The 23,669-nt window shown below is 49.1% G+C and overlaps 1 protein-coding gene across 3 annotated transcripts in view; it reads right to left on the bottom strand.

Moving 5' to 3' along the window:
- Nucleotides 1-23,669, bottom strand: part of NHSL3 (NHS like 3) — a 54,922-nt gene that overhangs the window by 17,224 nt on the left and 14,029 nt on the right. Inside the window, exon 1 of one of the 3 annotated variants that reach the window (XM_081924190.1) lies at nt 20,045-20,197. The exons of 1 other annotated variant lie outside the window; for it this stretch is intronic. In XM_081924190.1, the coding sequence (XP_081780316.1) occupies nt 20,045-20,132 (88 nt within the window). In that variant the 5' untranslated portion in view covers nt 20,133-20,197. Of the gene's footprint in view, nt 1-2,134; nt 2,422-20,044; nt 20,198-23,669 lie in introns of those variants that run through there. One more of the 3 variants, XM_081924191.1, reaches the window with a different exon arrangement.

Genomic DNA, 23,669 nt, shown 5'->3' with positions numbered 1-23,669 from the left:
CCTCCAAGGTCACCTCGATCCCTGCAGGCCTGGAGATGCTGACTGTGCACTGGATTTGGTTCTGCCACTCCCCCCCCCCACCAAGCTCCATCTTTGTTCTCTGTGTTAAGAGCAAGATCAATACTGATGGAGCCTCTTTGCTAAAGTATTGCTCATACATCCATTCTCTTCCCTGGGCAAATGCAAAGCAAAGCAAATAAAGCAGGTTCTCCGCACCAACCTCTCTCTGGAAAGCAAAAGGAACCTGTCTAGGGTGCCTGACCCATGGAGAACCACACAGCTGGGGAACAGAATGGGGAGGGGCTCTGAGGTCAAAAGGATACCAGAGACAGGATGCCAAACAGCAACCAGGAACTGCACAGGACTTGATCTCATCATCTAAATCGGGACTTAGCAGCCCTGTAGTGTTCTATGAGAGCAGATATGGGCAGCAGGTGAATCAGGATCTGCCCATCAAAGCACATAAAAGCATGCAAAGGTCTAATATGTGCCTAAACCTCCTTATTCAGGGAAGCCCGTAGAAGCCGGGGTTGTTCCAAGGCTGTTCAGATTGCTGTGGGGATGCTTCACCAAAAATGGTTTCAGTTTCAAGAGAGGCATGGGCGTAGCGGGGGGGGGCAGGGAGGGGCAGCTGCCCCTCCAATTAATAAGAATACACAGTGGAGGTTCTGCCCCCCCAAAACAAAAGGCCTGTCCCCCCAACAAAAATCCTGGCTATGCCCATGAAGGGAGGTACTCCTCACTTCTAAGTAATGCTCTTAGTTCGCAAAAGTCCCTCCAATCTTTTGTTAAATGTTGCCTCGCCTTACAATGAGAAGAACTTCTGAACCCGGGTCAACTGGATTCCTGCAACTTTCTCCCACAAGTAGAATACTTGGTGCTTTAAAATGTTTGATCTTCTCCAACCTGGTGCCCCTCCAGCTGTTCTGAACTATAACTCATGCTGGCTGGGGCTAATGGGAGTTGTAGTCTCAAAAACCTGCGAAACAGTAGATTGGGGTGGGGAAGATGAACATAAATTATCTCTGTGTCTCTTCAGACAGCCACATATTTAATGTACGGCCAGCATTGTGATAAAGAAAAGCCATGTGGAACTGGGAGACCACACTCGGTTACACCTGCACTAAACACTGAGCTAGGCTGCTTCTCAAAGTGCACCTTGAGATGCTTCAGGAACGCTACGTTGACCTTGCAATTTCTACCCCTCGGCCAGCGAGAGGGAAAAAAGAGCAAAGGGAGGGGAGCTCCCGCCGCCGCCGCCACACGCGCAACTGTTCAGTTCCTGCCGAATCAGATTTAACTCATCCTCCTCTCTTGCTTCCAGCATCCAAAGAGGAGAAAAACAAAATCTGAGCGGAGAAAGGTGGGGGGAGAGGCAGGAGGCTGCAGAATCGCTGCAGAGATGGGCAAACAAGCCCTGCTTCCTAAAAGCTGCTGGCTTCAACAAGGGAGCTGAGAACAACCGGGGAGGGGGGGAACCTCCACCCTGTTGGAAAAGAACACAGGAGAGACACGCTGGGTGGGGTGGGGGATGCTGTTTCCAGTCATCCCCCTCTTCCTCCATCACCACGCAGATTCCCCACCGCTGGCTGGGGCAGACGCGGGCAGCGGATCCCAAGGACGCCGTGCAGAGGGGCCTCGGGTAGCACATGCCTCCCCCCGGCCCCCTTCCCAAAGTCCCCTTTGCAAAGCCAAGCCCGGGCCGAACATCCCGACGGTGACAAAGGGCAAGCTCCGCCGCCCAGAGTTTCCGGTCTTTCAGCTGCACCCCCAAATCAGCAGCCTTCCCGAGTTTACCCCCACCCCAAAATCCCGATTCCAAAGAAGCACGTGGGGCTTACTCCCGAGTAGACCCGTAAAGGATTGCACTGCAGGGCTGCGATCCTAAGCCCGCGCGCGCGCAGCGTGTAGTGGTGAGATTTACTCTCGAGTAAATCTACACACCGTTGCGCGGGGGTGGGGGCCGGGGGCTTAATGGGAAATCCCCGGGCAAGCCCGATCCTGCGCTCGGCGGCAGCCCCCGGAGAAGTTCACCAAGATTCAGGAGGGTGGGGGTCTCGGGCTCGCTCGCCTCCCTCCCCGGCGCCCAGCCCCCCGGCGGGACGCCTCCCTGCCCCGGCCGCCCCCGGCTCACCCTTCTTCTTGAAGAGCTTCAGCAGCGACGGGAGGTTCCTCCCGAGGAAGACCACCATCCCGACCCCCGGCCCGGTCCGCTCCGGGCGGCTGCTGCAGCTGCTCCGGCGGCGTCCTCTTCCTCTTCAGCCAACCCTCGACGGTGAGGCGAGGCGCCTCTTCGTCCCTTTCTCCTTCAGCATCCCTCGTCGGCCGCCTCCCTCGCCGGGGCGGGACCAGCGCAGCCGCTGCCGCCGCTTCGCCCCGGGAGGGTTTGGGCGCCGAAGGAGAGAGAGCGCCGCTCCTGCTGCTGCCGCCGCCACCGCCAGCGCCGTCGGGGTCCTCAGAAGGCGGCACGGGCAACAATGGAGGGGGCGGGCGGGGGGGGACTTCTCCGCTTCCCAGCCCCTCCCCCCGCCATATCTGGGCGGGAGGAAGGGATGCGGTCCCTCCAGGCCCACGGCCGGGACTTGCAGGCCCACTTCCCTCCTCCCAGGGTACCCCATTCAAAACCTCTTTTGCTTGAGGCTGCGCAAGCACTCGGGAAACCGCTCACCTGTAAAGGCTTGCCTTTTGCAGCATAATAACAAAAAGGCTTTAAGAATAGATTTGGAAATGTAAAAACAGTAACAACTAGTGAGTAGCGAACACGCGAACTGTACCCAACTTGGGCAGCTTTTCAGGAGCACCCATTCCTCACCTGTTGACTGGAGGTGGGGGGCAAAAGGACCACAGTAAGAGGGGGCATTGTCACAGGCAGCCCCCTCACAGTGGCCTCACTCCAGGCGCAGCAGCAGCAGCCAGAAAGTGAGGAAGCAGCTGCAAATGTGCGCACATGAATCCCATCTGGGAGCCTTAGGAAGACCGGCTTAGAAAGTTAGGCTTTCTTCTTTGCATCCAGAAGGTCCCAGAGTCAATCGCTGGCATCTCTGGGTACAGATGCCTGCTGGAAACCCTGGAGAGATGCTTGCTGCCAGTCAGTGTAGACCACTGGTCTTCAACAGATGGGTGGGACAGGGCCTGATTCAAGGTGGGTTGCAACAGGAGCACTATGCAAACATAAGGTAAAATATTTTTAAAAATGGGTTCCCAAATGCACATTTGGCTTAAAACCGGGTCTGAAAAGGTTGAAGTCCCCTGACGTACACAACACAGAGTAGGATGGACCAGTGAGTCCAAATCAGTACAATGCAGCTTCCTATGTTCCTCTTGCTACAAGTTGGAACTGCTGCCACTCTCTCCCCCCTCCCGTTCCTCTTTGCCATGTGTGAACATTGCATTGTGCCTGGACTCCACTGCACTAACACTCGTCCCCCACACCCATAGCAAGGAGCAGAATCCCCACACAGGAGAGGCCCTCATCCCCATGTGCAGCTGAGGGCGTGCAGAGTAAATTCCCCCCACAGACAGATTTCAGGCACCAGGACTGAAGAGCCAGAAGTTCCAAATGTGTGCCATCAATGCAAGCTCCTTTCTCTGCAGCAGTTTTCTCCAGCTGGGGATGCCTGCCTCTCCCAGACTCTCTGTTTCTTAAACACCGCTCAGCCTCAGCTCTTCCTCTTACTTTCTTTTCAGAGCAAATTAAGTCCTTTCATTGCCAGCTGTCAGGGTCCTCTTTTCACCCTTCTGGAGAACCTCACCCCCCCACAGCTGAATATTCATCAGGCCACTTAGAAAGAGAGGAGACCCCGGCAGGTCAGGCCTACGCCATCTGGCAGGCGGCAAGGCACTCAGGCAAGGGGCGCTCCAAGCATGCAGGACTGGGAGAGAGAAGAGGTGCTGCTGGCTCATTCTCCAGCAGCAACAGCCGTTGTCATCTGGGACTTGGGTGACCAAATGGGGAGCTAAGACAGGGATGGGGGGAAAGGATGGAGAGGGACCCTACTCAAGCCAACAAAGTGATCCATTAGAAATGCCTGCCCCTGTGCCATGTTTTGGACTACATCTCCCATCAGCCCCTGCTGAGGCTGATGGGAGTTATAGTCCAAAACATATGGAGAGTACTGAGTTGGGGGTGGGAGGCAGGGGCAGTAAGGTGTATGATCTGGGGAGAGTTCCTGGGGGCGAGGACTTATCAGTGCTCACCCCCAACTGAACCCAACCCTGAGGAGCTGTCTAGGTGGAATTACAGACATTCCTCTCCTCAGCCTTGCCTTCTCTCTGTCTACTTGCGACTGTAATTTCCTTCAGGCAGGAGCTTTTTACTTAGGTTTGTATTGCTCCAGAAAAATGTAACTTGATGGCATCACAAAACAACCACCTCAGACACCAGCCAAGCTAATCATCTATTTAAGGTGCCTGTGTCCAGCCCAGGGCTTCTGAGACAGATACAGAGACTCCTGCATTCTTTCTGGGCCTTCCCCTTCTCCCTCATTATTACCCATGAATCTCTGGGTCTCCATCCTGAGATTGCTCCTTAGGGTGCAGCTCAAGGAAATGCAGCCGGGACTGGGACTCTGCTAGGCAAATGCCACCTTCCACTTCAAGGGTGGGGAACCTCAGGCTTGTGAGTGGCGAATGATTTGGCCCTCTGGGCCTCTTTGTCCAGCTGTTGGGACTCCCCTCAAGGCTGCACCCTTCCCCAGTCCTGCTCCGTGCCCTCAAGTGTTTTTGCCTAGTCAGGATGTGTCATTGCCTTTTCTTTGCAGCAGTGAGCAGAGCCACTCAATGAACATGGCTTCCCTCCCCCCCAACTTTAGCTTCCCCACTCACAGAGTGGCAATTCCCAGCACCCCAAACAAACTACAGTTCCCAGAATTCTTCTGGGGAAAGTCATGCACTTTAAATGTGTGTTGGACATGTTGTAAGTGTATGGTGTGGCTCTGTAATGCAGCCTTACTGTACAAAGTTAATAGCCACATCCATTGCAACCCAGTCAAATGGGTGGGGTATAAATGTTGTTGTTGTTGCTGCTGTTATCACCTGCCCCTAGACGGCTCCTGGAAGGTTCCCCATGAGAGAAGGCAGCCTGTGGGCTGAAAGAGATCCCCTACCCCTGCTCTACAGTACTTCTTTATCAGCCTGTGTGAAATTATTAAAGGGCAAAAAAGAAAATAAAATAAAAACCCTATAGCAACCCAGGTCCAGGCAGTCTCTGTTTACCTGCTGAGCAGGGCTGGGTCTCTGAGCCCAAGTGCAGGGCTCTTTAGCCCAGCCCCCACTGCCTCAAAATGACCACCCAGAGAAGGTGGCACGACCATAGCAGAACTGGCACTGGTTGCTATCGCAGAACGTTCATGGTTTTTTTGTTCTTTTCCATATATATAGTGCTCATTCGCAAGTAAATGTGTTTAGCCTCAAGGCAGAGAATCAAACTCCATTTCATTCCTGCATTCACTGGGCCTCACTTGGTTCTGCCTCAATCAAGCGCATATGCCACATACAAATTCCCTTAATATACCTAAGTCTAAAAAAGCAATTTTATTCCCTCATTTTATTGTTTCATCCTCCGAAATCTTAGATTTTGCCAGAGTTCCCTTCAAGGGCATGTGCCGTCTTTGTAACTGTTTGGAGATTCAAACAGTCTCTCATCCACTGTAGATTTTTATCAAGAGGTTAGAGAACTCATAACTTATCCTCTTACCAGGCGGCGGCTCCCTTTGTTACAGACCCTACTGAGCATCTTCCTTAAGGGGACTTAATAAATCTATCCCAGAACAGTGAGCAATAAGTCAGAATGCTGTCCTACCTCTCAGACTTGCTAGCTTGCCAGTGTTAATAATTAGTAATGGACTCCATGGAGGCTGTGATTTTGTAGTTGCACTTTGTTTATGGGTCAACAGAGCAAACAAAAACACACTGTTTTGAATGACTGGCTGATTGATTGATTGATTGATTGATTACTCCTGTTGTGCTATGCTTCAAAAGTGTAACTGCACATGCTCAAAGCATTTCTTTTTTTGAAAAACCAGGCTTGTTAAGTTGCTTTTTTGTTTGTTTGTTGCTCTAACATGTCGGGAACGTAGATGCAGTTGCAAAGCGGGGAATGGCAGTGGGGAGGATCTGAAATGTGGTGCTTCAAAATGGAAGTAATGCACATGGCTACCTAAAGTCCAGGGCATAGGATGACCAAGCCACACCACCATTGAGGCAGAAATAAACATATGACATTAGCAAAAGGGAAGGGGAAGGGAAGGGAAGTTGTTCCAGGTGCTCTGGACAATGCAGCTCTTAAGCTGACTCTGAAGAAGTAGGGCAGCTTTTGCCAACTTGGTGCTTGCCCTCCAGATGTTTTGGACAATTTCCAGCCAGAATGCCTGGGGTGATGGTCTGTTTCAGTACAAAACACCTGTAGGGCAAAGGATGCAGAAAACCATAATAGTCTTTAACGTGCCACGTGCCCCTTTGACTCTTAGCCTTGTGTAATTAGGAGCTTCTTGGCTTCTGAACCATTATCACCCGCCCCGCCCTGCACCAAATTGCAGTTCCCAAGATTCTTTGGGGGAAGCGGTTGAACTGAATCAAAACAGAAACATCTGAAGTGCAGGTAACTGTTGCACACCTGCCTTGCTCTTCTCCCAAGGAGCAAAATGGTTTCACTGCGACCCGCTCCCCTCACTCACCCCAAGCTCCTTGTCTCTTGTGATTCTCTCCCAGACTGATTGGGCACTAGAATATCAAAAGAAAGAGGCTGAACAGGGAGAGAAGCCCTCCCAGGCTTTCCAGAAATAGCTGCTGATTTCCTGCTGAATTTGACTTTCATTTGCAGCCTCTTGTTCTGCCAGCAACATGCCCAGACAGAGCCAGTGGCTCATCTCAAATCAGACTTGCTCATCGGTCCTGAACCTCTGGCATAAATGAGGCACCTTTAGATTGTGGTACTGTGTGATGCTGGGGCAGCACCGAAAAGACTGTGAACCAGGATGTCCCTGGTTCAAATTATGACTCATTGAACTCCTCAAGGGTGTCTACACAGGCCTTCTGGTCTAAAACTGAACTACGGTAGCTTCCCCCTCTGTTCTCCAGTGTAAGGTATACAGGACAGCCTTTGCCAGCCTGGTGCCCTCCAGAGGTTTGGGACTACAATTCCCATCAGCCCCAGCTGCAGCACTTGGTTGACAAAGGCTGATTTAACCGTTTCACAACAAAGATGCCAAGGAGGACAATCCACAGCCCATGGCCTAAATTCAGAAGCCCTCTGCAAACTCAGTCCTTCCCCCTGCAGTCCTCTGGATGTGGAGGAGAGAAAAGAGGGTGGCCTCCCCATCAGCATGCAGCCTCCCCCTTGGCAGATTATCCCCTTGAGAAAGTAGCTCTTGAGAGACAAAGGGTTGCCCAACCCAGCCTACAGTGACACTGCTTTGCATCCACAGGCAATCATAATCAACAGGGCCTTTCAGGCCACACCACTGAAGTTACGGCCCCAGCAGTACTAGACACCCTTGCAAGGCTCTTACTGAGAGAATGGATGTGGAGCACTTTGTGGCCTGTGTTCTGGGGGAGAAGGAGCAATATAAAAAAGCAAGTGCATTTTGGACTATTGATGATATGGCACAGCCACACTAGGAGTTGCACTATAAAACATCCCCACTGCGAACTTTCAGGCATCTCTTGGGAGGCCTTTTTATGCTAACAGGTCTATTTAATCGTTTACATTTTTAAAAGATGAGCCAGTCATTTCTGGATACCCATGAGTTCTAGTGTTATTAGACAGGGAGGAAAACTTTCCTCTGCTCACTTTCTCCGTGTCACCTCTTACTCACCTTTTCTCTAAAGAGAAACTAAACTAAACTAAACAAAATCCCAAACATGCAATGTTGTGGTTGTCATGTAACAAGACATGCAAGTGTGATCCAGCCAGCTGTTTGACGTTGCCGATTGGTGTCCCAAAGTCAACACTGTCCTACAGAACAAACTCACACACATGCAATCACCATTCCAGTGGAAAATCCCACTGCATTCAGTAAAATTCACTGTCAGGGTAGGGACATGTGTGACCCACCCCTATAATTCAGAATTCCAAATCACTTTCTTTCTTGCACCAATAATATATTTCTTGTCGGCCCTCCCACCTCATTTTCTCTGCTTTTACTTCAGTTATAGTTTATTATTTCCTGTCCATTCTGTACCCTGCATGGTGAACAACACTTTTGAAACCCTTGTCCAGAGGGTTTTGCACAGGCCATGAAGTGGCAAGATCATCCCTAATATACATGCTGCTCCTCTGCAAATGAAAGCAGACCCCTTGATTGTTCAAGGGAAGGTCTTTAGTTCCAATAAGCACTGGCATAAAGAAATTTTTTGCACATGCTTCTTTCTTACATTCCCATTTGCTCAAGCGTGTGTCACCAAAATGAAGAATAACGTGCATGTTGCCGCCTGAACTCTGTAACCCCAGCTCCGTCACTCTCCCCAAACACATTCCAATTTTCATACATCACAAAACTCAGGCCCGGCTTGGAGCAGCAGCAGGAGATTCCCGGGGCCAAATTCGTCATGTGTGAGGAAAGCAGCAAGCATGAGGAGGAAACAGCCAGCAGGAGACAACTGAGCATAGATGAGATCATAGCTATGGACTTCCGCGCATGCCAAAAAGTGCTCTAGAAAATTATTTATGAATAATGGCATCAAGAGGTCCAGGGTTGGTTTTGAGGCATGGATGTCCCTGCATTGCAAAAAGAGAGGAATGGTTCTCTGAGGTTCCCACATGACACCCAAAATGCTACAATTGCCACAAACATCCTAAAGATGCAAAGTTCAGATGACCTCTGTAGATGGCTTCAGCGCCCACGGAAGCCAAGCAGGTTGCACCATGGAATATAATAATTATATCCACTTTGATCTCGGTTTCTCCTCCTGCTTTGTGCCAGCCTCTTTTCTTATACCACAACAGTAATTTTCCCTGCCTTTCTTTCTCCCAGAAGTACAGTGGTACCTCAGGTTACATACGCTTCAGGTTACAGACTCTACTAACCCAGAAATAGTGCATCAGGTTAAGAACTTTGCTTCAGGATGAGAACAGAAATCGTGCAGCGGCGGCGCAACGGCAGCAGGAGGCCCCATTAGCTAAAGTGGTGCTTCAGGTTAAGAACAGTTTCAGGTTAAGTACGGGCCTCCGGAACGAATTAAATACTTAACCTGAGGTACCACTATAATCCAATGACCTGTCCATCCAGGTACCTGCACAGCCTTCGTATCTGTTGGCATTCACTTTGCATACTTATTTTAATCACTTTCTGTTTCATAATATATACAAACCTCCGGTTTGTACTACAAACTCCCCTGTTGACTACAATGAATGGCTTCTTTCAAGCCTAATTTCAGCCAGAGAGGGGGAGGCTGTGGGCACCACCAGGGAACACACTCATGGGCACTGCACTGGCACTTCGCAACTGCAAAGAGAGCCAGAGAATGGGGAGGTTTTCTTGTTGTGCCATAATGCACAACAAGGGCAGCACACACCCCACGCCCTGGAGAGTTCAGGCAGAATGTGCTTTTGGGCCTTGGCTAAAGGAGAGCTGGGCACTATAGCATTAGCACCTGCATGGCAGCCTGCCACATCATCACCCCCTGCTCCTCCCTGGGTCAGCCCGTCGGCCTCCCTGCCTTCCCCTCCATTCTTAGAAAAGCTACCAAACAGGTTTATGTCTAAACGCAGACTTCCCAGGTTGAACAGGAAGAGCCGGAGAGACAGCAAAAGGCAGGAGGTTGCCTGCCTGCCTGCCTGCCTTCGTGCTGCGATGCCACTTGAGAAGGCAGGCTAGGCCACAGAAGGGCGGCATCCAAGGAGAAGGAACCCCAGGAGCAACACAGCATGTGGAACTCTTCCTGCTGCAGGAACTGAGCCTGTTCATGCAGCAGCCCAGGGCCAGATGATATTTCCTGGGCAGATGGGAAGCAGAGGTCACTATCTGAGAGGGAAAGGATGTCCCAGTCCCTTCTCGGTCTTCCCATGCCACACAAGCTCAATTTCAGGCAGGGCAAGTGATCTCCTTTCCCTACCAGGGAGTCACAGAATCATAGAAATTAAATAAACAATAATACTGGCGGGGGGTATGGTTTTGGTCTATTACTGGTATGGTATGCATTTTTGTGTTTCTCTATTGTAAACCGCCCTGTAATCCTGAGATGAAGGGCGGTATAGAAATTTAATAATGGAACTGTTGAGTTGGAAGAGACCCAAAGGGTTATCGAGTGCAATCCACTCCAGTGTAGGAATCACAGCTAAATCACACTCTGCTGTGGGATTTCCATGGGCAGTGTATCGTGTTCACAGCAAAACTCAAAGAAATGCTCTTGTGCAGCCTTCCTCAACCGGAGGCTTTCCAGGTGTTTTGGACTACAATTCCCATCAGTCCCTGCATGATACTGCTGGACTGATGGGAACTGGAGGTCACCAGCTTGGTTGCCCTTGGATATATTCAGGATTAAACTGCAACAATATATATATAGGCAAATTGCAGATAGATAGATAGATAGATAGATAGATAGATAGATAGATAGATAGACAGATAGATAGATAGATAGATATAGACAGACAGACAGACAAACTGACAGCTATCACATTCAGACCACACATCACTCAGGGAGCTATGGGAAGGGGCTGCATCACAACTGCCTCTCCTAAACTAGATATGCAAGAGTCCCAAGGAACAAAAAGCCTAGAACACAACTGATGCTTTGGTAATACAGTGGTACCTCAGGTTACATACGCTTCAGGTTACAGACCCCACTAACCCAGAAATATTACCTCGGGTTAAGAACTTTGCTTCAGGATGAGAACAGAAATCGTACAGCGGCGGCACAGCAGCAACAGGAGGCCCCATTAGTTAAAGTGGTGCTTCAGGTTAAGAACAGTTTCAGGTTAAGAACAGACCTCCAGAATGAATTAAGTTCTTAACCCGAGGTATCACTGTAGCTCTGTTTGAGTGTTATTGGAGCAGAGCAGAATCTAAAAGCTACAGGCGCCCTAGGGTCCCTTACAACGTCACAAACAGGGCAACGGGGTGCAATTCTGCCACATGGAGGTACCCTGTGTCGAGTCAGCCCACTGCGGCATTTAGCTCACTAGTCAGCCTTTGCCAACCTGGTGCCCCTGGCAACTGGCATGCACAATTTATGCCTTGGATGACACAGCTGTGCTGGCAGGTGCTGATGGGAGTTGTAGTTCTCAATATATGGAGGGCACTGTGTTGGAGAAGGACTGGCTCTACCTCAGCTATCAGCCCCTTAATGGAACCCTCTTCCTCCCCACAGAGGTAGGTGCAGGCGGCAGCTTTTGGGGAATGCCGAAGAATGCGTTTCCACCCTGTCCTTTGACACATGAGATGTATGTTTTCAAGGCCCACCCTATTCCAGTGGCTGCAATTTGTTTTAATTGTTTTTAATTCTGACTTTTAAATGGCTAGGACCTGCTGGTGAAGGGCAAGTAAAAAAATTAACAGCAACAGCAACAAACAATAACAGGAACTGCCTTTCCCAGCCTTGCTACCCTTTTGACCGGAGATGCCACTGGCTTGACCTTGGGACATTTTACCTGCCAAGCAGGTGCTGTTCTGCTGCCCATCAGCTGGGGCTCTTCCTCTCAAACTGCACACCTCTCTTCTCATTCTGGAAACTGGCTTAGATGGAAAAAAGAAGTTCCTTCTGCACACACACACCCCTTCTAAATCAAAGAGGATTAACAGCTGAGGAGACAGAGAGGGGATATGATAGCCTCCTTCAAATATCTGAAGGGCTGTCACATGGAAGACTGAGCAAGCTTGCTTTCTGCTGCTCCAGAAGGGATGATCCAAACCAATGGATTCAAATGACAAGAATGGAGATTCCAACTAAATCCTAGGAATAACTTTCTGGTGGTAAGAGTGGAACGGACTCCCTAGGAAGGTGGTGGATGCTACTTCAGTGGAGGTTTTTAAGCAGAGTTTGGATGGCCATCTGTCAGGGATTCTTTGGCAGTGATTCCTGCAGTGTAGGGAGCTGGACTAGACACTTCTACAGTCCTGTGAATTTGCCTGGGTAGGACTACACATGTTTGAATGGCACAATAGTGATGGCTCTCCCACAAAAATCCCCAGTGGGGCATCTCTGTGCCTGCGAAGGGGCATGGTGGAAGTCACCTTCAAAGGTCCTGGAGGAAGCAGTCCAAAGGGGCTGGTGGCTTTCAGGTGGGGTCAGTCAATCTACTCCCCAGCCCTACACTAGCCCCTCGAAGCACTTCCAGACAGGGACTTCCAGACAGGGAACCCCCCCCCCCGCCCTTTGTGCTTAAAGCCTCATAAGCATACAGGATGCTGCCTTGCCACAAGTAAGACCCAGTGGTCCACAGGATTCATACCGACTGGCAGAAGGTCTCTAGGTCTCTAGCCCTACTTGGAGATGCCATCAGATCAGGGATTGAACCTGGCACCTGAGCAGCAGCCCTTCCTGTAAACCAGATGTTCCCCCCCCACACACACACCTTGTTCCCAATAGGTGGCATCTGGCCACAGGCTGCATTCCACCAGGATGACTCAGTGGCATGCCTGGTGTGCCCATCCCCCATAAGGGCGTGATCCTGCTCTCCCATAGCCCCCAAGGCCTTCCTAGCAGGGATTCCAGCTAATGTGGTAGCAGAAGGCAGGAGGGAGCTACATCCCAGCTCAGCATGGGCAGCAGAAGTTCCTAAAGGCAACCGGGCAGTTTCCAAGGCAATGCACTGCAGTGCAATATTTGGGGCACAAAACCAGGGTGGTACTGAAAGAAGAACTGAGCATTCAAGGGCTAAGACTTCAGCCCACCTGAGATCTCATTTTAGTTACCTGAAAATACACACATACACCCCCTGATTAACTCTCCAAATTAATTCTGGGCTTAACTTGTACCAGGGCTCAGTCTATGAATATATTTTTTTTAAGGGTGCCACAAGGCCTGTGCAGAGTGCCTTTCCATCATTACTAAATAACTGAACCAGGTCCCTCAGTCTTAGGGATTAGGAGTCCAAGCGATGCCTAGTCATGGCAGAACCAAAATATTCAGTGGGTGTTTGCTTGAATACCATCCCCACCCCTCAGTTCAGAGTTTGCTTCTGCCCCCTTCTGGCCACCTAGAGGAGATGCAGCAGCCAAAGGCACAGCAGAAGACATCTTGGAGCATCGCTCAGATCAAAGGCTGCTTAATGCATCCAAGCACTTAATTGCTAAGGTCCTGGTATGAGGAAGAAGAAACATTGCAAGCTTCCTGGAGCAAAGGAAAAACCAGCTGGCCAAATGAACAACCCTACAGTCTGCAGTCAGTGCCAGGGCTCAGCCAACAAAACAAAGAAGGGAACACCGCTAAACATGTGCAGAGTGCACCAGCCTGTCCAGTGACATTTCCTGGTGAAATCTATTGTTTTGAACATGACACAATTTCACAGATGTACTTCTGTAAACATAGTTGATCGGGGGCAAGGGAATCAAATCTAACTTATTTAATGAATTTTTATGTAATATTTCCTCCAAAATGGCTCTAACCCTTCCCCTAGCCACATTTTTTTATTCCCATAATAGTCCTACACATATAAGCCCTACACACAAGGAAACAAGGCACAGTATTGGGTATTGAGCGCATGCACACACACACACACCTCTACTTGCTCTGCCTCATTTCAAGGATGCCCTTGTGGATTGTGTCCCACAATGACAACACCTTCCCCAATTAATTCACTGTTTTGAGGCAACTACTTCTCCTGTCCGCTTTTCAGCCAAGACCCTCCCATTTCTCAGAGACTGGAAGTACAGGGAGCCAACCGCACCACTGCCACTGCCTTTTTTTTGCTACACACGGAGAATTGGGGGGCCCCCAGGCAGCCTTAGACCGTCCTGCAGGGGCAGACACACCCCGGCCCCCACCAATCGATCCCAGCTGAGCGCCTGAAAAACCGCTGAAGCAACACAATGCACATTCTTTTGCTCTGCGGCCTCCGATGATCGGTTGCTATGGCGCTAGGACTGAGAACAGACCAAAACGCGCTCCACGTTTTCCAGACAAACGCCTGCCCCACCGCCACCACTCCCTGCTATCGCCCTCTCTCTGTTCACACATGTGGCCGACTCTTCTGCCACAATATGCCTTATCAGCAGAGGCCCCGTCTCCTCCTTTGTCAGAGGATGAATGTGGCATTCAAAGGAAGGGCCTCCGTCTGGCCTTGCCCACATCTCGCTGGATTGCTATGGGGACTGACAACACACAGGCCTACCTGAGATAAAAGACTGCTCTCTTCTGAGGCACTGACAATATTTAAACTTCTCTTTCTTACCCTAACCCCAGGAAAGGTTTAAGTACAGTGCTGTGGCCCCATGCCCTCATGTTCTATCTTGACAGCAAACCCCTGCTGTAAGCAAATGGCAGCCTTGAACTTATTCAGCTGTGAGGAGATTTGCTTCGGTTTGGGTTTTTTTAAGGGGGGTGCTGTTTGCCACCCTGGGCTCCTTTCAGGAAACAGAAACAACAACAACAACAATTATTATCATCATCATCATTATCATCATTACTGTCTGGGATCATGCCACTCATCCCATTCGATGCAGGATGTGAAATGCCTTGTTGGCTGGCTGGGGCTGATGGGAGTTGTTGTCCAACAACATCTGGATGGTACCAGGTTGACAAAGTCTGCTTTAGGAACACAGGAAGCTGTTGCCTTATGACCATTGGTCCACTTAGCTCAGAATTGTCTATGCCAGATGTTCTTGAACTCAAATTCCCATCAGACTCAACCAGCATACTCAATAGGCAAGGATGCTGGGAGCTGGAGTCCAGCAGCATCTTATGAGCAACAAGTTCAACATGAAAAGTGATGGCCACACCAACTTGGATGGGTTTAAAAGAGGATTGGGCAGATTAATGGACGGCAAGGCTATCAACAGCTAATGCTCTGCTTTCACAGCTTTCAATGCTTATGAATCCCAGTCTCTGGAAGCCACAACACAATAAACAGGAAAGTTTTCCAATTGCTGCATTTGTTTGCAGAATTCCTGCTTGTTGCTGTGCTGCTTAATGCACAGGCGAACCCCAGATTAAGTCCCTCTCTTTTAAAAAAATGACATTTTAAAATTATTTCCCTTCTCTTTCTTCTGCCCAGCATCTGCATGCACAAGCTTCCTAGGTCACCTCTAAACTGTGTGGATTCCCTGTATGTTCTGGAGAGTGTTCTGAACCAGGGCCCAATGTGTATACCTTGTATGCCACTTTAGCAACCAACCTCAGCTTCGGCCATGCACTACAAGACATGTACAGTCAACCCTGAGAAATCAGAAGGAAGGCGCTGGGACAAGCAACAAGCTGAGCCCAATGCAAACCTCAAACCATCTGCTGCGGAGCAGTCTCGCCCACTTCACAGAGTATCGCGAAGGTCAAGGTCAAAGGACTCCACATACTAGACATGACACCATTCATGCAATGAGCAATTTGTGGATGGTGTTGGCTTGTCTGTACTAAACTGCAGATTAGGATGCTGCTGGAAGCAGGGGAAGGGGGCCTTTAACACTTTGCCAGATCCACCCTCCTGCATTCCCAATCCCAATGCCGTATCTGCTATTCATTTTTTAAAATATAAAAACGCACTTGCACAATTGCTCATTGCTCAAATGGTGTCATGTCTAGTTTGGCCCTCAGCCTGTACCTTTATGTAATCGTGGTTCCAAAACGGGGAAATTTCGCAGACTGCACATGTGGCATGGGAAGGGCAGGCGGTTCAACAGGAGCACAGAATAGGGATTTCTGCAGGCACCTGTTTGTCTCAAGTCCCTGCAAGACAGAAAGGCCACATCTGCCCAGATTCCTTTTTCAATGGAAAGTACAAAAGTTCAGCTCTCCTCCTTGGCATCGGATCACCCAAAGAGCAGTGTTAAGGGTACTCCTGCAATGCCAACTTTGCGGGATGACTCAGCCGCCACTCCATCCATCCATGCCCAGGGCTTATTCCCTCCCTTCAGCAAGACCTGGTACAGTGCCAAGAGCCAAAACACTGGCATTGCAATAGGTGTTCTTCCACCACTATTACGGCTACACGTGTCACACAGTGTTTTTCCAACGACATCTTGCAAAATACCTTGCCTGGAAAGTCTGACGCATCAGCAGGCAAATAAGCAAGGCTGACTTGGCCAAGGTCGCGTCACAGAAGGGTTTCAGAAATCAGCCCAGGAAGCCTGCAAAATCCATGTCTGACTCTCAGCAACCTTTCTTCTGCCAAGACATCGGGCCAAGTCAGGTGCCATCTCATATCCCAAATCAAACTCATAAAGGTGCTTCTCATACTTGGCTACAAGTGGCAACTCTGAGTTTGGGACGCCAACTATTTTTATTGGTCCTGCTCCCTCTGGAGCCTCGCATGCAGAAATCAATCAACCAAGTTGCGGAGGAAGTTTCACTTGCTAGGTTTTTGCATGTCAGGTGGCTTTTAGAGGCACATGACCAGGTGACCACACGGCTTTGAATACAGCCAGGAAAGCAGGACTTAATCTGAGTCGATCATGCTCAAGCCAACCCTGGGCTGTGCTATTGGTGCCAAAGCTCAGCATGGGAAGCGGAAGATTTTATTATTTTAAAAACCCAGTGCTTCTGCCTTTCCATCACCAACAAGCAACTCACAAACTTAAGAGTCTCACATTTTAGAGATGAATTACAATTTATTCATACTAAAAGGGTGGGTGAAGAACGAGGCAGTGTCCTTATCCTAGCACAGATTTAATGAACATTAAAAAGTTTCCTTTCTCAGTTCTTCAGTACACTTTATCTTAGCAGGCAGATTGATCAGGAACCCAAGGGCGCCTGGAGGGGAAAAAACATCATCCCTGTACAATAACATCATCAGGGAAGATCCTCTAACATTTGCCTGTTTTGTTTATGGGGAAATGCATTTGCAACAACCTGTCCTCTAAAAAAAAGTAAGCTTTGTTGTTAAACAGAGAAGGGGAGAGGGGGCTTTAGTGCAGGGGAATAAACTAACAGCACTGTAGGGTAAAAAATTAAGGAACTGAACTTTCCTGTTTACAGGGATTATCACCCCATTTGTGTCAAGGTTTTCATTTGGGGAAAAAAAAACATCAGCTAAACAGAAATTCCTGTTTTGTGGGGGTGGAGGTAAGAGGCCTTGGCTTCCCTGAATCAGCAGCAACACCAAAAACAAAAACTCAGGAGTCCTGACCTCCCCATCACATGCTATAACCACAAGCGCATCAACAGACTGAAAAATAAAGTGAACTTTTGAGTCCCTAATCCAGCGGCTGTTAATTAGGCAAACAACATTTATACTACCAGCCTGCTAGGGGGGGAAAGTACAAAGTGTATTCACAGCCACAGTCTCTCCTTATGCTCCAAAAGACCAGCGCTCAGCACACTCAAGGACACCTGAGCACCAATTAGCTGCTTCTTAATATCCTTGAAACAAGCAGGGGAATTTTTATCCCGTCTTTCTACACACAGGAGTACCCAAGGCGGCATTAAAAAAAATGTATCAGGATATTAACATAAAATTACTATTATTGTAATCCATCAATGTATCTGACACTTTGCAAGGTGGCATAAGCAAATATGTCAGCTGCTCTGCATGTTTAATCTATACTTTGACAATGGGGAGGGAGACTAAGAGGTGGGGCAAGGAGAACAAGCAACAAATACAGCAGCCGTCCTCAACCTGGGGACCCTCTAGTTGTTTTGGACCACAACTCCCAACAGCCCCAGCCAGGAGGGCATTCAGATTGGGGGAGGCTGAAACACAGAGAAACAGCTGGATGAAAATATAAATGTCTGCTGGCAGAGGCGGTTTTAGGGTTCGGCCACATGGGGTGCCACACTGCAAGGGGCGCCACATCAATGCTGTAGAATGGAGCATGAGAGTGGGGTGCCAAATTTTCAGTCACACAGGGCACTGAAATTTGAGAGTCCAGTGTCCACCACTGCTGCTGGATCAGGCCAATAGCTCATCTAGCCCAGTGGCCAACCAGCTACCCATGGGAAGAACGCAAGCAGGACCTGAGCACAGCAGCACTGTCCCCTCCTGCAGTTTCCAGCAACTGGTACTCAGAAATTTACTCCCTCTGACAGCAGTGGCAGAGCACAGCTATCATGGTGAGGAGCCATGGATAGTTTTCTCCTCCATGAATCTGTCCATTCTGCTTTTAAAGCCATCCAACTCAGTGGCTGTCACTGCCTCCTGCAGGGGGGAGCTCCACAGTTAACTATGTGCTACATGAAGAAATACTTTCTTAATATCTGTCCCAAATCTTCACATTTGGTTTCATTGAATGTCCACAAGTTCTAGTGTTATGAGAGCGGGAGGGAAACTTTCCTCTCTCCATTTTCTCCTTGCCACGCATCATTTTATGAACTTATATCATGTCACCTCTTATTTGCCCTTTCCTCTGGATTAAAAAAATCCCAAAAGTTGCAACCTTTCCTCATGGAGGAGTTGCTCCATTCCCTTGAATGTTTTAGTTGCCCTTTTCTGAATCGACTCTACAATGTCCTTTTGGAGGTGAGGTGACCAGAACTGAAACAGTACTCCAAGTGCAGTCAAACCTGGATTTGGGATACTGGCTGGTAATATTGGATGTGAATGAGAAGGTGGATATTGGGGTTACAAGCTGACCTGGGTGGGGTGGGGGAGCCCTGCTCCTTTGCCTTTAATATCAGAAACCTATAGACTGAGCTCTTTACAACATGGAGATAAGCTTTCTATTCTGCTAATACCTGTAAGGCTTCTTTTAGAGGTGCAGGCACAGAAGCTGGAAAAACAGTTGGCAACCTTCGTTTTGAGGATGGCATTCACACACCAAGTAGTAAAAGGGTGGAAGGCTCTAAAAGATTTTAAGCAAGAGGAAGAGCTTGCGTTTCCCTGGCCTTCTGATTTTTTCCTAATGGATGGAGAGGATATTCTAATCCAGGCCAGTGACTCTACAGAAGAACAGTCCTTTCAGATTAGTTAGGCTGATTCCAGGGGAGTGGTCTTCTCTGTGGGGTGATTATATTAGCAAAGCACCAGCCCTAGAAACCCAGAAAGCAGCCTCAGGGCTGGTTGCAACACCAGAGATGGCCCAAGGACAGGCCCCAGGTTTCTCAGAACATGGCAGGGAAGCAGCTCTTTTGAAACAGCAAAGGAGCTCCAACAACAAGAAGAAACCACAGCAACAGCCCAAAGTTTGCCACTCAATGCACAATCAAACCAAAAGCCGCAGCCCAACCTGGCTGTCTGTTCAGTGTTCCTATATGACATGTGTGTTTGCAAATGCATGCTTGTTACAATCATCATTTTTAAAAATTATTACTGGGTCTTTTCTGGTGCTTTCGTAGCTGCCTTACAAATCTGCCAACCGACAAGTGTTATGCAGATCTTGTGGTGAATAAAATAAAAATTGAGTCCTGGTTTAATTTGAGATTTGGATCCTTCAGGATTGCAGAGCACCTTCGCAAATTGCTTTTTCAATGAAACCGGGAGACAGCCTCCCTAGCGTTTTGACATGAGGATCTTGCAATTTCCTAGCTGGGTCCCCAAGCAAGAGGTGCCAGGAACTCTGGGACAGCAGGGTAAAGAGCCAGGTGCAGGAGAGCATCTCTAGACCTCAGATCTCAGAACTGCCAGAGCAATGAGAGCTCCGATTCAACCCTAGAATCTGACTTCATAGCTAGGCCACGGCTCCGTGTTTTGGACTACAACTCCCAGCAGCCACAGGAAGCTGCTCTGGAGCATGTGAAGACAGGAATGCCTCTGAGCACATGCCAGGTTAGGTCCCCCTCATACCTGAGAAAAGCCAGAGTCCGCCCCCACCGTATCTGCCACTTTGAGGAAAGATGAACCTGGAAGTTAAGGGCCCACGGAGGAGTTTTGTACTCTGGAGATTTGGGCAGGGGCGGGGGCAAGTCATGAGGATATTTGCCCCTTTCGGTCCCTTCCCCAAAGTGGCTGCCTCACAGCAACTCCCCAGCCACACCCTCCCTGCCAGGCCTCCCGCAGGCTCCCCACCTGACAAGCCCGTACCTGTCTTCAGCCCTGCGGAGCGGCCAAAGTTCCAGAGAGACCAGCCCTTGGCGTTTGGGGGGCTCCACTTGTGGTACGAGTTGCCCATGGTGCCCGTAGGTGCAACAGGCACCTTTCCCCGTCTCTTCCTCCTCACCCTGCCCCACCCACCCCCTTGTTACTGGGAGGAGGAGGAGGAGGAGGAGGAGGGGGAACAGGGTGCTTACATGACTGAGCCAGGCAAGCCTTCTTTCTCCTTGGCTGGGTTTCTGTGGCACAGAGAGAGAGAGAAAGAGGGAGAGGCGCACAGGGCTCAGCTCTGCCTTCCCATCCCTGTGTCTCTGGGCCGCTGCCTGCTTTCAGCACCCACTCACTCCCTCCCTTGCTTGGCCACAGAGCCAATCGCAGCAGGCAAAGGGGAGGGGCACATGGGGGGGTTGGCCTCTTGTCTTCTTCCTGCCCTGACAGCTTTGCTGCCTCCTAGCTCCATCTCTCGAACGCACTCCTCCACTGCTACCAGAAGGGTTTTGCTTCCAAAAAGTGAGGGGTGACCCAGCTAAAGGTTTGCCTGAATATTCCACCCCTCTGACTTGGGGGTGCTCACTGGAGCAGGAAAGAGATATTGCACATGCTCCAAAGCCCTGTTCCTGATTTACATGTTCTGGGGCCATGCACAGCCACAGGTGGACGCCTTGGCTGACAGAGTCCACAAGGCGGCAGCATTTTAGGGGGAGGATAAAAAAGTGACTCAGAATCTAGCTATCCTTCACCATACCTGTGGAAGTCCTTTACAGTCAAAAGCATTATAATGTTACTTGTCTAAAGCTTATCTATGTATCTATCTATCATCTATCTAACTATCCATCCATCCATCTCAATTCCCTCCTTCAGCCATGCACATTCATTTGTTCTCTTTCCCCAACATTCTGTCCCGCTTTAATTTTCTGTCACCTTTTGATTTCCTTGGCAATTTCCCCACGCAACTGCCAAACTGCTAAGGCACAAAGCAAGAGCAGCTGGGAAACAAAACAGACTTTGGAGAAACAAGCTATGGTTTGGTTGATTGTCACTGGGACAACTCATGGTTTCTTCAACCACAGTTAAATGTAATGTGCAAACCAAGCCATTATTTATCACCTATGACTGCTGTGAAGCTTACAAGTTTGCACATTCTGGCCCATACAAGTGCCAGTGCCATGCATAAGAGGACCTTAGGTAGGCTGTCCTCTGCCGCTACCTTCCCCTCAAAATGAAAATGGTGGCAGCTGCTTCATTCAGACCATCTCTGGTGGGCAGCAGGTTAAATATCCCCCCGTTTGCAGCCGCCTTCACTTAAGTTTACCAGTGAAGGTGTAGCAACATCCACCAGAGAACCGCTGAGCATAGAGTGGAACTGGCACAGTTGCAGGTGCCTCATAATCCTCATTCTGCAGTTGTAATATATCGATCTTTCAGTGTAGCAGCACCTACACTTTGGAACTCCCTGCCTATTGATATGAGGCAGGCAAGCACCTTCACTTCTTTTCAGTGCCTACTAAAAACATTTCTTTTCAGGCAAGCTTGCCCAGATATGTAGAAGGCTGACTTGTGTTTTAATCAGTTCTTTGCTTATTGTTTAATTATCTTTTGAACGTTTTAAACAGCTGCTTTAACCGTTTTTATTGACAATGTTATTGTTTTATTCTTTTGTGAACTGCTCCGAGGTTTTTCCCTCATAATCTAGCAGTACATACATTTTATGGCATGGCCTAACATTTGCTCGCAGTTTGGAGCAGGGCTGAAGATCCTGATGTGATTAGGGGTTCCCAAATATATCCCATGGTCTTCTGTGGCTCTAGGCCAGGGTTTCCAGATGTTGATGGACTCAAACTCCCGTCAGCACTGACCATTGACCATACTGCCTGCCAGAGGCGTACGTAGGGGTTGGTGAAACCAAACTCTGCTGGGACACAGGCCTGGGATGAGTTTGGGTGCAAAAAATCACCTATCAGACTATGGAGTGCATGGTGTAAATGTGAGTGCAAAGAAAAGAAAGGACACCAGACATTGCACAGGCAGATGGCATATAAGCAGGTCCTGAATACGAGAGGCAAGCAAAGCCCAATTGGATCGGACCCAGCAAAATCCATGTGTAAATTTATTTCAAATGGATTTCTCCTTCACCCAAATGCAAATTCTGCTCTACCATCACTGACCTACGGCCCCACCCAATGGTCATAGGACATCCCTGCAGCTGTTATTCTTTGCCCCATGGCCCACCCTGTCCTTTAAGATGCCATGAAAGGGAGTGGGTGGCGCTGTGGTCTAAACCAATGAGCCTCTTGGGCTTGCCGATCAGAAGGTTGGTGGTTCGAATCCGTGTGATGGGGTGAGCTCTCTTTGCTCTGTCCCAGCAGTTCAAAAGCATACCAATACAAGTAGATAAATAGGTACCACTGCAGTGGGAAGGTGCCGGCAAATGGTGTTTCCCTCGTCACTGTGTTCAGTTGCACCAGAAGCATGCTGGCCACATGACCCAGAAAGCTGTCTGTGGACAAACGCTGGCTCCCTCAGCCTGAAGCGAGATGAGCGCCACACCCCATAGTCAAATTCGACTGGACTTAACCGTCCAGGGGTCCTTTACCTTTACCTTTGCCTAAGATGCCATGGCAGCATCTGTCCTGCCCCTTGCCAATAATTCAAAGTTCAAAGAAAATAGAATGTATGAAAAGCAGATGTATGCAAACTGGCAGCCTTGCACTGCCCTAAAAATGGGCACCAAATCTGGAATTTATTTCAGCAGGACACCCCCTCCCTGCCAAGGGCTGAAATCTGTAAAAGGGAATGGAAGGAAAGCTTAATGAGTAAAGCTGATTAAATGAAACTGCTGAGTATGTTATGGGTCATTGGGGGTTAGCGGGTGAAACCAAGTTTTGGGAGAGTCTAAGCAGTTTACAGAAAGGGACTTGAGTTTCTGGGTCCCTCAAGAAGGAAACTAAAACCCTTCTGGGTGAAAACAAAAGCCTAACACCAAAAAGCCTAAGTTAAGATCTGAAATCATTAACAGAAATAAGCTAAACGTTGGCCAGCTATTTCCTGCTGAGACCTGATTTCGGTTCCTGCGGCTTGTGCCTTCCTCCTGCTGAAACCAAGATCCAAATCGATGGAAAGAAATGTTTCCCATTCCACCTGCTCCTGTGCAGTCAGCTCACTGGGTTCCATGGGACTTGTACCCAGGTAAGGGTGCCTAAGATGGCAGCCCTCACTGAATTGCCCCTGACTTCCTCACCTGAAGCTGGAGAAATACAGAAACTCAAAGGCACCTACACCGGTTTGACAAGTCAAATCCGTTCCAATTCATATTTGTTCAGCTCTTCACCTTCATTTCTCACCCTCTCCTGTGCCAGAGACCATGTCAATGATCATATTGTCTTAAGAAAGAGCACGCTTCTCATACACAGAAATCTGACTCCAAAACAATTTGGTGAGTTTTAAAAATCAGATCTCAGATTATGCTGTTTGCAAAAGCATTTCTTGCACTTCTCCCTCCCCTCCAGGTGGAAGAGGCACACCTCTCTTTGTTCAGTCTGAGAAGCTCACCCTGGTTTCCAGCTCAAACCAGACACTGGATTCCTGTTGCCCACATTTTCAGAAATGTCACTCTTGG

The sequence above is a fragment of the Podarcis melisellensis genome (assembly GCF_964234715.1).
Source record: "Podarcis melisellensis genome assembly, chromosome: 8".
NCBI classification, from domain to species: domain Eukaryota; kingdom Metazoa; phylum Chordata; class Lepidosauria; order Squamata; family Lacertidae; genus Podarcis; species Podarcis melisellensis.
This window is presented reverse-complemented; position numbering and strand designations above follow the sequence as displayed.